This window comes from Martes martes (assembly GCF_963455335.1).
Source record: "Martes martes genome assembly, chromosome: 10".
NCBI lineage: Eukaryota > Metazoa > Chordata > Mammalia > Carnivora > Mustelidae > Martes > Martes martes.
In genome coordinates, this window is record NC_137898.1 from 12,340,135 (window position 1) to 12,353,140 (window position 13,006).

The 13,006-nt window shown below is 38.2% G+C and overlaps 1 protein-coding gene across 1 annotated transcript; it reads left to right on the forward strand.

Moving 5' to 3' along the window:
• Positions 1 to 11,057: 11,057 nt before the first annotated feature.
• Positions 11,058 to 12,014, forward strand: LOC308351184 (olfactory receptor 5B3-like; the record flags this gene model as incomplete). Its single annotated transcript, XM_080816647.1, has 1 exon — positions 11,058 to 12,014. The coding sequence occupies exon 1, from the start codon at positions 11,070 to 11,072 to the stop codon at positions 12,012 to 12,014; it is 945 nt and encodes a 314-aa protein (XP_080672773.1). The 5' UTR covers positions 11,058 to 11,069.
• Positions 12,015 to 13,006: the final 992 nt, after the last annotated feature.

The following is a 13,006-nucleotide window of genomic DNA, read 5'->3' on the forward strand; positions in this document are numbered from 1 at the left end:
GGAGAGTGGTGGCGAGGGGCAGAGGGAAAGGGAGGGAGAGACTCTTAAGCAGACTCCATGAGCAGCATTGGGGTTCAATATCACAACCATGAGATCATGACTTGAGCTGAAATCAAGAGTTGGACACTTAACCAGCTGAGCCACTCAGGAGCCCCTGTATTATTGTCTTTGGCGAGGTGTCTGTTAAAGCTCTGGTCCATTTTAAAATTGAGTTGTTTTCTTATTAAGTTTTAAGAGTTCCTTGTATGTTTGGCATAACAGTTTTTTGTTTTGTTTTGTTTTTGCCAGATGTGTCACTTGCAAGTATTTTCTTTCAGTTTGAGGGTTGTTCTCCCATTCTCTTGACATTTTCACAGAGCAAAAGTTTCTGGTATTAATGAAGTCTAGTTTATTACTTCTTTTATGAATTGTGCCTTTAGTGTTGTATCCACAGAGTCATCCCCGTGCCCAAGATCATCTAAGTTACTTTTCTTGTGTTATCTTCTAGGAATTTTATAGTTTTGCATTTTACATTTTGGTCTATGACTTAATTTTTGTGAAGACTGTAAGTAAGTTCTGTTTCTAGATTCAGTTTGCATGTGGATATCCAGTTGTTCCATCACCATTTGTTGAAAAGAATATCTTTGTTTTATTGGATTGCTTTTGTTCCTTTGTCAAAGGTCAATTGACTACATGAACGGAGGTCTATTTCTGGGCTCTCTATTCCATCACATTGACTTATGTGTCTTTTTTTCCCCAACACCACACTGTCTTGATTACCACAGCTTTACAGAAAATCTTGAAGTTGGGTGGGGTCAATTTTCCGATGTTGTTCTTCTTCTATACTGCACTAGCTATACTGTTCTTGCCTCTCTGTATAAACTTTATTTTATTTTATTATTTTATTTTGTTAACATATAATGTATTATTTGCTTCAGAGGTACAGGTCTGTGAATCATCAGTCTTACAAAATTCACAGCACTCACCATGGCACATACCCTCCCCAATGTCCATAACCCAAGCACCCAATCCATATCCCACACCCTCCAGCAACCCTCAGTTTGTTTCCTGAGATCAAGAGTCTCTTATGGTTTAGAATCAGTGTGTTGATATTTGTAAAATACCTTGCTGAAAAAATTTTAAATGTCTATTGCTTTATAGATAAATTATACCTAAAATTGCAATGTCATGCTTGTGATTTAGATTTGGAGAATTTTGAAGAAAAATTATTGTTGTAATGAAATTATGCTTCTATATTTGAATTTCTTTAAAAATTTTTTAAATTTTTTATGTTATGTTAGTCATCATATAGTATATCATTAGTTTTTGATGTAGTGTTTCAAGATTCATTGTTTACATATAACCCCCAGTGGTCCATGCAATACATGCCCTCCTTAATACCCATCTCCAGACCAACCCACCCCTCCACCATCCTCCCCTCTAAAACCCTCAGTGTGTTTCTTGGAGTCCACAGTCTCTCATGGTTTGTCTTCCCCTCTGATTTCCCTCCCCTTGCACTTTCCCCTTCCTTCTTCTAATGTCCTCCATGTTATTCCTTATGTCCAAGTAAGTGAAACCATATGATAATCGACAATCTCTGCCTGACTTATTTCACTTAGCATAATCTCCTCCAGTCTCATTCATGTTGATGCAGAAGTTGGATATTCATCTTTTCAGATGGTTGAGTAATATTCCATTGCCTATATGGACCACATCTTCTTTATCCATTCACCTGTTGAAAGACACCTTGGCTCCTTCCACAGTTTGGCTATTGTGGACATTGGTGCTATGAACATTGGGGTCTTATTGATTTCTTTATTTGAATAACTTTTCTAAGTCCTAATTAAAGAAATGAGTCATGTTTGTCACTTGTATTGAACACAGTACTGGAAGACCTAACCACAGTAATCAGACAAAAAAAAGGAATAAAGGGCTTCCAAACCAGTAAGGAAGAAGTTAAACTATCTTATTTATAGATGACATGATACTGTACATAGAAAACTCTGAAGAAAAGACTAAAAAAATCAGAAAAAAAGAATTCAGTAAAGTTGCAGAATACAAAATTAATACACAGAAATTGATTGCATTTCTATACACTAATAGTGAAGTACCAGAAAGAGAAATTAAGAAAATAATTCCATTTACTATTGCACCCAAAAAAAGAACACTTAGTGGGGGCTCCTGGGTGGTCCAGTCAGTTAAATGTCTGGTTCTTAATTTAAGGTCAGGTTATGATCTCAGGGTCATGGGATTGAACCCTGTGCTGAGCTCTGTGCTCAGGGCAGAGTCTGCTTAAGACTCTTTCTCCCTCACAGTGCCTTTGTGGCTCAGTCGGTTAAGTGGCTGCCTTTGGCTCAGCTTCTAATCTGGGGATCCAGGGATCGTGTCCCATAAGAGGCTCCCTGCTCTGCAGGGAATCTGCTTCTCCCTCTGCCCCCCTCCCATGTTCTCTCTCACTCTTTCTCTCAAATAAATAAATAAAAAATCTTTAAAAAAATGACTTTCTCCCTTTCACTGTGCCCCATCCTCCCCCACTCTATTTCTCTCTTTCTCTCTCTAAAATAAATAGTCTTTTTAAAAAAATACCAAGGAGGGGCACCTGGGTGGCTCAGTGGGTTAAACCTCTGCCTTCTGCTCAGGTCATGATCCCAGGGTCCTGGGATTGAGCCCCACATTGGGCTCTCTGCTCGGTGGGGAGCCTGCTTCCCCCCCGCCCCTGCCTTCCTCTCTGCCTACTTGTGATCTCTGTCTGTCAAATAAATAAAATCTTAAAAAAAAAAAAAAACAACCAAGGAACAAACTTAACCAAGGAAGTAAAAGACCTATGCTATGAAAATTACAAAACACTGATGAAAGAAATTGAAGGTGAAAATAACAAATGAAAAGATATTGCATGTTCATAGATTGAAAAATGTGCTGTTAAAATGTCCATACTATCCAAAGTAATCTACAGATTTGGTGAAATTCCTATCAATATACCAAAAATATTTTTTTACAGAACTAGAACAAATAATCCTAAAATTTATATGGAACCACAAAAGACTCCAAATGGTCAAAGAACCTGGAAAAAGAACAAAGCTGATGGTATCACAATCCCAGATTTCAAAATATACTACAAAGTTGTAGTCATCAAAACAGTATGGTACTGGCACAAGACTAGACACATCGACTACTAGAAAAGGACAGAGAGCCTAGAAATAAACCCATGCTTATGTGCTCAACTAATCTTTGACAAAGAAGTAAAGAATATACAATGAGGAAAAGACAGTGTCTTCCATAAATGGGGCTGGGAAAACTGGACGGCTACATGCAAAAGAATGAAACTGAACCACTTTCTTACACAAGATGCAGAAATTTAAACTCAGAATTGATTGAAGACAAAAATGTGCACCTGAAGCCATAAAACTTCTAGAAAACACATACACAGTAAATTCTTTGACATCAACCATATCAACATTGCTCTAGATATGTCTCCTCAGGCACAGGAAACAAAAACAAAAATAAACTATCAATATAAACAGCTTTTGCACAGTGAAGGAAACCATCAACAAAACAAAAAGGCAACTACTGAGTGGGAGAAGATATTTGCAAATCATATATCTGATAAAGGGTTAATATACAAAATATATAAAGAATTTATGGAACTCAACACCAAAAAAATAGATAATAATTTGATTTAAAAGTGGACAGAAGACCTGAATAGACATTTTTCCCAAAGAAGACATACAGACAGCCAAGAGACACATGAAGAGATATTCAATATCACTCACCATCAAGGAAATGCAAGCCAAAACCACAGTGAGATATAACTTTACACCTGTCATAATGTCTAAAATCAAAAAGACAGGAAATAACAGTGTTGGCAAGTATGTGGAGGAAAAGGATCACTCACACACTGTTAGTGGGAAGGTAAATTGGTGCAACCACTGTGTGAAACAGTATGGCACTTCATCAAAATAAAATGTTTATTGCAGCATTATTTACAACAGCCAAAACATGGAAGCAACCCAGGTATCCACTGATAGAGAAATATTTCATTATATTACTCATCCGTAAAAGAGGATGGGATCTTGCCATTTACAACAACATGGATGGACATAGATGGTATAATGCTAAGTGAAATGTCAGTCAGAGAAAGACAAATACCATATAATTTCACTTGTATATGGGACCTAAAAAACAAATGAACAAATTAACAAATAAAAAGAAGAAACAGACCCACAAATACAAAGAGCAAACTAATGGTTTCCAGAGGGGAGGGGTGTGCAGAGAAGTGCAAAATAGGTGAAGAGGAGTGGGAGAAACAGGTTGCTAGATATGGAATGAATAATTTACAGTAATAAAAAATACAATGTAGGGAATATAGTCAATGGTATTGTAATAGCATTGTATGGGGTCATATGGTAGCTACATTTATGGTGAGAACAACATAAAATATAGACTTGTCTAATCGCTATGTCCTATGCCTGAAACTAATGTAACATTATCTGTCAAATATACTTCAGTTTTAAAAAGTGTACTACTTACAAATAAAATAAGTCAAACAGAGAAAGACAATTATCATATGGTTTCACTTATACATGGAACATAAGTAATAGCATGGAGGACATTGGGAGAAGGAAGGGAAAAATGAAGGGGGGGGAATAAAAGGGAGAGACAAACCATGAGAGACTATGGATTCTGAGAAACAAACTGAGGGTTTTAGAGGAGAGGTGGGTGGGGAGGTGGGTTAGTCTGGTGGCAGGTATTAAGGAAGGCACTATTGCAATGAGCACTGGGTATTATATGCAGACAATGAATCATGGAACACTACATCAAAAACTAATGAAGTACTTTACGATGACTAACATAACATAATAAAAATAAATTAGTTAAACGGTCAACAAAACAAAGAGGCAACCCATGGAATGGGAGAAGATATTCACAAATGACACTACAGACAAAGGGCTGATACCCAAGATCTATAAAGAACTCTTCAAACTAAACACTCAAAAAACAGATAATCACATTAAAAAATGGGCAGAAGACACCAACAGACACTTCTCCAAAGAAGACATACAAATGGCTAACAGACGCATGAAAAAATGTTCATCATCATTAGCAATCAGGGAGATTCAAATCAAAACCACATTTTGATACCACCTTACACCAGTTAGAATGGACCAAATTAACAGGACAGTAAACAACGTGTGTTGGAGAGGATATGGAGAAAGGGGAACCCTCTTACACCGTTGGTGGGAATGCAAGTTGGTGCAGCCACTTTGGAAAACAGTGTGGAGATGCCTTAAGAAATTAAAAATAGAGCTTCCCTATGACCCTGCAATTGCATTACTGAGTATTTACCCCAAAGATACAGCTATAGTGAAAAGAAGGGCCATCTGTACCCCAATGTTCATAGCAGCAATGGCCACAAGCGCCTAACTGTGGAAAGAACCAAGATGCCCTTCAACAGACAAATGGATAAAGAAGATATGGTCCATATATACAATGGAATATTACACCTCCCTTAGAAAGGATGAATACCCAACTTTTGTATCAACATGGACGGGACTGGAAGAGATTATGCTGAGTGAAATAAGTCAAACAGAGAGAATCAATTATCATATGGCTTCACTTACTTGTGGAGCATAAGGAATAATACAGAGGATATTGGGAGTTGGAGAGGAGAAGTGAGTTGGGCTAAATCAGAGGGGGAGACAAACCATGAGAGACTATGGACTCTGAGAAACAAACAGGATTTTGGAAGGGAGGAGGGTGGAAAGATGGGTGAGCCTGGTGGTGAGTATTAAGGAGGACATGTATTGCATGGAGCACTGGGGGTGGTGCATAAGCAATGAATCTTAGAACACCAAAAAAATAAAATTAAATGAAAAAAAGAAAAAAGGTAAAACAATCAAAAAATTAATTAAAACAGAAAAATTTAAAAAATAAACGAATGACCACAAAGTGAGATTAGCAGAATTGAGGAATAGGAAGTCCAAATCCACACCCCCCCCCATAGAAACACAGATTTAGCAATATAAGTAACAAAATGCTTTTATGAGAAGTCCAAATTCCAGTTCAATGTCTCCTTTGTTGAAGTCCTAACCCACCATACCTCACAATGTGATCTTATTTGGAAATAGAGTTGTTGCAGGGTTAGTTATTTAAGATGGGGTCATACTGGTGTTAGAGTGAGCTCCAACTCTAATAGGACTCATGTCTCTTTAAAAAGGGAAATTTAGACAGACACAGGAATAAGGGGGAACACATGGGTAGATGAAGATAGAAGTCAAGGAGATGTAGCAGACCAAGGAATGCCAAAGAATGCCAACACATCACCCAGGTGCTCAGAGACAAATGTGAGAAAAATTCTCCCTTTCAGAAACCACAAGCCACCAGCAGAACCAACCTCATCAACACATTAACTACCGACTCCTAGGCCAGAAATGTGAGACAATAAATTTCTGTTGTTTAAACCATCCATTTTGTGGTATTTTTTAATGACAGTCTTAGGAAATTAATACAGTTAACAGGATGGATGAATCTCAGACACAAGGTGCTAAGTGAAGGAATCCAGATACAAAGGCTACACACACTGGGATTCAATCTATAGGACATTCTTGCAAAGGCAAAATTACACAGACAAAAGCAATTTAGTGGTTTCCAGGGGTGGCAGGTGGGAGAAGGGGTTGCTCACAAAGAAGCTGGAGGGTTTGGTTTAGATGATGGAACTCTTCTATGTCACGATTGTGCTAGTGGTTACATGACCTTGTAAGTGTGACCAAACTCTGAGATTTATACAATAGAAACCAGGGATGTTATTGTTTATAAATTCTACTTTAATTAGAAGATGGGGAAAAATATGAAATAGCAAGTGATATGAAAGCATGTGTGCACCTTAATCAAATCCAGCTAGGGCCCCACAGGCTGCTTCATTGGTTCCCCCTAAGAAAGTGGATGAGAGCTACAGATGCCCTCCTGGGAGACATGCACAGAGAACTCCATGCTTACATAATTCCCTCCTGACTCCATGAGTTAGCTGCTGAAATCCCAACATGACTCAGCGTGACATCATTTTTGGAGGGGCCAGACCATGTGCTCAGCCCCTTTGGCCATCATTTATTCATCTGACTGGTAGTAGTTGCTAGTACATGCACACCTTCCTCCCTGACCTTGGACCTGAGGATGTGCTTCAATCCTGCAATCATGGGCAGGGAAAACATCTCAACATGAAAATTATATTGATTGACTTTAAAGAGCTAACCCCTCAGCAAAGAGTTTTATTGAGCTTCCCTCCTTTGCTTATCACAGACACAATTCGTGAATGAGGCTGAGTGATGTAGGAGAAGTCATTTTATTCTTTATCTTACAAATAAGGAAAGAACAGTGACTCCTCCAAAAACATAGTAAGAATTAATGGTAGATTCAAGACATGGATCAGATTTGTGACTCCCTATCGGAATCTTTCCTCCATCTTTACCTGCCTTAGAGGTCTTGAAATATTTGACTGATACCTGATAGAGAACATCTCTAAGAGTATATCTGCATCATTCCATGGCGAAAAGTCTGATTTCAGACTCACTATTCAAGATTGCCTGTCCCTTTTTTTCCAGCAGCAAGGTAAGCTTCATTGTTCCATATATACTTTAGTGAGAACTATAATTCATGCAAAAGCTGTGGGGGCAGCTCTACTTACTATATATTTGAGCAAAGAAATAGGTGAATTGAACATTATTCCTAAAGCAGTGAGCTGAGGCTGGGCTTTAAACATCAAGACTTCCATCAATGGGGATTAGTGATACTTATGGAATGTCATCATGCTGCTGTCTTTAAAAAGATCATCCAAACAAAAAAGAGAAGTGATGCTCTTATTCAGTAACTTTTAAATTCATTTTATTTGCTCTCTCTGTCCTCTCACTGGAGGTTAAGGAGGACACGTATTGCATGGAGAACTGGGTGTGGTGTATAAACAATGAATCTTGGAACACTGAAAAAATAAAATTAAAATTAAAAAAAAAAAAGAAAAATGGAAGACAGTGAAATAACCACTCTATAAAGTGCAAAAGTGTTATAATTAAATTAACCAGATTCGTTCTCTACTATAATCTTTCCCATGCAATGTCATCCTTGTTATTACTGCTACCACATCGACAAGTGCTGCTGGTGAGGTTGATTTGGTCACAGTTGTATTTGAATCGTGAATCTTCCTCATCTGAGCTGTATAATTGTAGAGCTATACATAACTCCCCAAATCCTCAGTTATTTTAATGGTAACTTGGGAGAAATAATTCTACTTACCTCAATATTACCATGAATTTCAATGAAATAAGATGTGTTTATATACATGTATGTAAACATATGCATAAATGTATGCATGTACAGATGTGCATACAGAAAAATATAAATGTATATAGCTCTTACTGTTTGTAGAATATGCCACATTCTAAGAGTGGTTCCAACTGCCAGAGGTTGACAAACCTGATGATGTTAGAGCCTGGGCTTGTTGAGAGATGTGCAGAATCAAGAGGACAGTGGTAGAGAAGGATTAGCAGAAGAGAGATGTCTTTCTAAAGGCTTCAGATTCAAATTAAAAAGATTTAAGACACTGTTCCTACACAAGAACATATCACATAAAAAATTTTTAAATGTGGAGCTCACCACCAAAACAGACTTGCAGGTTAAAGTCAGCCAACAGACCAGGACCTTTCCGCCCTTGACCTTGGTGATTCAACTATGAAATGATAGTAATGAGAGGAAGAATGAGTTTCAGAAAGGACATTCTTTGACTTGTGCTAAAATATGGATTTTAAGAAAGAAATTAAGCAAAAGAATGGCTTATTTGGAATGGCTAGAACAGCCACTCAAGCGGGCAGAGGGCACAGACTGAGGAACCCTGGATGGAACAAAATCATCCATGGATCAAATGTGTGAGAACAAGGAAATCAAAGAGAGGCTATAAGGCTTCAGAACTGACCCACCCCTGAATTCCTATATGTCACCACTCACCTTTCTCAAACAAACTTAAGGGCTATCATTCCATCCTAAGAATACTACTACAGCTAGCATATATATCAGGCCATGCGAAACACTCAGCATTTTGTTCATTGTTTTTAGTGCATGATCTCTTTCTTTCTATAAAGAAAGAGAGAGAGAGAGAGGCAAACCACAAGAGACTCTTAATGATGGAGAACAAACTGAGGGTTGATGGCAGAAGGTGGGCAGTGGATGGGCTAAGCGGGTGATGGGTATTAAGGAGGGCACTAGTAGTTAGCACTGGATGTTATAAATAAGTGATAAATTACTAAGTTCCACACCTGAAACCAATTTTACCATATTTGTTAACTAACCAGAATTTAAATTAAAAGTTGAATTAAAAAAAAAAAAACCTAAAAAGCAAAACAATACTTTGAGGTAGATCTCATGACAATCTTCATTTTGTATATGGAAAAAATCAAGTCCAGGTACCAAGGTTGGAACTAATGACCCTTCAGTAGTCAATGACAGGGCTAATGTGCACCTCTTCCCAGAGCCCAAGCTCTACACTGAATGTTGTGCCTTGCTCTCTGCATTGCCTCTGATGGTTGTTTATGCCCTTACTGCTCCTGTTAGCCCACTACATCTACTCTGCTTATATGCCTCAGTTACCTAAGTATAAACCTCTAAACACTGATTTTGGGACAATGGAGACAATGAGTAACTGTAAATTGAGTTAAACTCAGTGGGTTATTTATTTGTTTATTTATTTATATTACAGAGACCTGTTGCATTTTTTAAAATTTTTATTTATTTTTTAAATTTCTTTTCAGTGTTCCAGAATTCATTGCTTATGCACCAAACCCAGTGCTCCATGCAATACATGTCCTCCATAATACCCACCACCAGGCTCACCCAACCTCCCACCTCCTGCCCCTCCAAAACCCTCAGATTGTTTTTCAGAGTCCACAGTCTCACATGGTTCATCTCCCCCTCCATTTTCCCCCAACTCCCTTCTCCTCTCCATCTCCCCTTGTCCTCCATGTTATTTTTTATGCTCCACAAATAAGCAAAACCATATAATAGACTCTCTCTGCTTGACTTATTTCACTCAGCATAATCTCTTCCAGTCCTGACCATGTTGATACAAAAGTTGGGTATTCATCCTTTCCGATGGAGGCATAACACTCCATAGTATATATGTTGCATTTGTTTTATTGTGTTATGTTAGTCACCATAAAACACATCATTAGTTTTTAATGCAGTATTCCAAGTAAGCTCAGTGTTTTAAAAATTAAAACCAGTGGCCTAAAGAACAAATCTTTGGGTATAAAACTTGGTTTTGACAGTAATAATTTTTTTTTAGGATTTTATGTATTTATTTGACAGAGACAGTGAGAGACAGAACACAAGCAAGGGGAGTGGGAGAGGGAGAAGCAGGCTTCCTGCTGAGCAGGGAGCCTGATGTGGGGCTGGATCCCAGGACTCTGGGATCATGACCTGAGCTGAAGGCAGACACTTTACTACTGAGCCACCCAGGCGCCCCTTGGCAGTAATAATTTTATAAATTAGATACATTAATCAATCTCTGTGCCTCATAACTTAAATGGGCTTAATTACTATTCAATCTCGTGGGGTTTTTTGAGAAAATAGATACATACATATTGTGTAGAATAGTTCTTGGCACACAAACAACATAGAAGTATCAAAATTTACAAGCTCGTTGAACTGAAATGACAGGTATATTTGATTCCAGACGCGCCATCTTGATCAAGACATTCCTTTTTCCACATCTCAATTTACAAGTTTACAAAATTTAGATGGTGGGAAATGATCCAGAAAGATCCTTTAGTTTCATCAATGTATAACTATATAGGTAATTCATGCATTAAATTTCTTTGTTAAGTTCATACTAGAGACTTGAATAATTTTGAAGAATTACTGTTATAATGAAAAAATGCACATCTATCAACTTTCTTTCTTTTCTCTCTTTCTTTCTTTCTCCTCTCTCTTTGTTTCTCTCTCTCTCTCTTCGGGTATCTGTTTCAATTACACTTAAATTGCCTTTTTGTTTTTGACTCTGTTCCATTTTTTCTCATTGCTACAGTGCTTCCTGTGATTCCCCAACAACACCCATGGAAAACAACACAGAAGTGACTGAATTCATCCTGCTGGGACTAACCAATGCCCCAGAGCTGCAGATCCCCCTCTTTATTGTGTTCACCCTCATTTACCTCATCAATGTGGTTGGGAACCTGGGTATGATGGTGCTGATTCTCTTGGACTCCCATCTCCACATGCCCATGTACTTTTTCCTCAGCAACCTGTCTTTGGTGGACTTTTGTTATTCTACAGCTGTCACTCCCAAGGTCATGGCTGGGTTACTTGTAGGAGACAAGGTCATCTCCTACAATGCATGTGCTGCTCAGATGTTCTTTTTTGTAGCCTTTGCCACTGCAGAAAACCTACTTTTGGCTTCAATGGCCTATGACCGCTATACAGCCATGTGTAAACCCCTACATTACACCACCATAATGACAACCAATGTGTGTGCACATCTTTCCATAGGCTCCTATGTTTGTGGTTTCCTAAATGCCTCCATCCACATTCGGGACACGTTCAGTCTCTCTTTCTGCATGTCCAATCTAGTCCATCACTTTTTCTGTGATGTTCCAGCAGTTATGGCTCTCTCTTGCTCTGACAGACACGTCAGTGAGCTGGTTCTTGTTGTTGTAGCAAGTTTCAATATTCTTATTGCTCTCCTCATTATCTTGATTTCCTACCTGTTCATTTTTATTACTATCTTGAAAATGCACTCAGCTGAGGGATATCAGAAGGCTTTATCCACCTGTGCCTCCCACCTCACTACAGTGTCCATCTTCTATGGGACAGTCATCTTCATGTACTCCCAGCCTAGCTCTACCCATTCCATGGACTCAGACAAAATCGCATCTGTGTTCTACACTATGGTCATCCCCATGCTGAATCCCCTGGTATATAGCCCGAGGAACAAAGAGGTTAAAACTGCATTTAAGAAAGTGGTTGAGAAGGTGAAATTATCTCTAGGATTTACCTCTTAAAGTGTAGGATCCACAGTGACCTACTTTCATTCCTCTCAGATCTTCAACATGTAATGACTCACATTTTTTAATTCAAAGTATAATTAACATCTAGTGTTATATTAGTTCAGGTGTGCAAATAATGATTCAACAATTCCATACATTACTCAGTGCTTACCACAAGAGTTATAGGCACCATCTGTCACCAAATACCATTATTATCATCTTACTGACTATATTCCCTCTGCTGTACTTTTCATCTCCATGACTTACTTATTTTGTAACTGGATGTTTGACCTCTTAATCCCCTTAATTCATTTCACCCAACCCCCTACCCAACTCACCAACTGACAACCACAAGTTCTCTGTATTTGAGTCTGTTTTCTGTTTGTCACTTGTTTTCTTTGGTCATTCGTTTTGTTTCCTGAATTCCACATATGACTGAACCACGTAACATTTTAATGCCTGCACTGCACCTCAATTACTGAGGTGCTTGATAACGTTTCCTATTCCAAAGTCTATCCTTTAAAAAAGGAAATAGTATTCCAAACATGTGATATCTGAACAAGAATGACCAAGGGGGACCATAAGAATTTTGGGACCCCGCTCATAATGAACCTTATTAATTACATGTTATATGTACTCTACTATATGGCAATGCAAGCCTATAAGTAAACCATGGAGTACACAAACCCATGAATAGAAGCATATGCAAGAATCCCATATGTGCACATAAACACAGGAATGGGGAATTTGTTCAAGAAGTTGGATGCAGTCTGGTTAGTTTCTAATTAAAAAGTTCAAATAATCAACTTAAGTATCAGAATATGAATTTATGTCTAACTTTTTTTTCTCTAGTTGAAAAACTTTCAAGAGACCAAACTGAAGCAGTGGATATTATACACAAACAATGAATCATGGAACACTACATCAAAAACTACTGGGGTAGGGGTGCCTGGGTGGCTCAGTGGGTTAAAGCCTCTGCCTTCGGCTCAGGTCAAGATCCCAGGGTG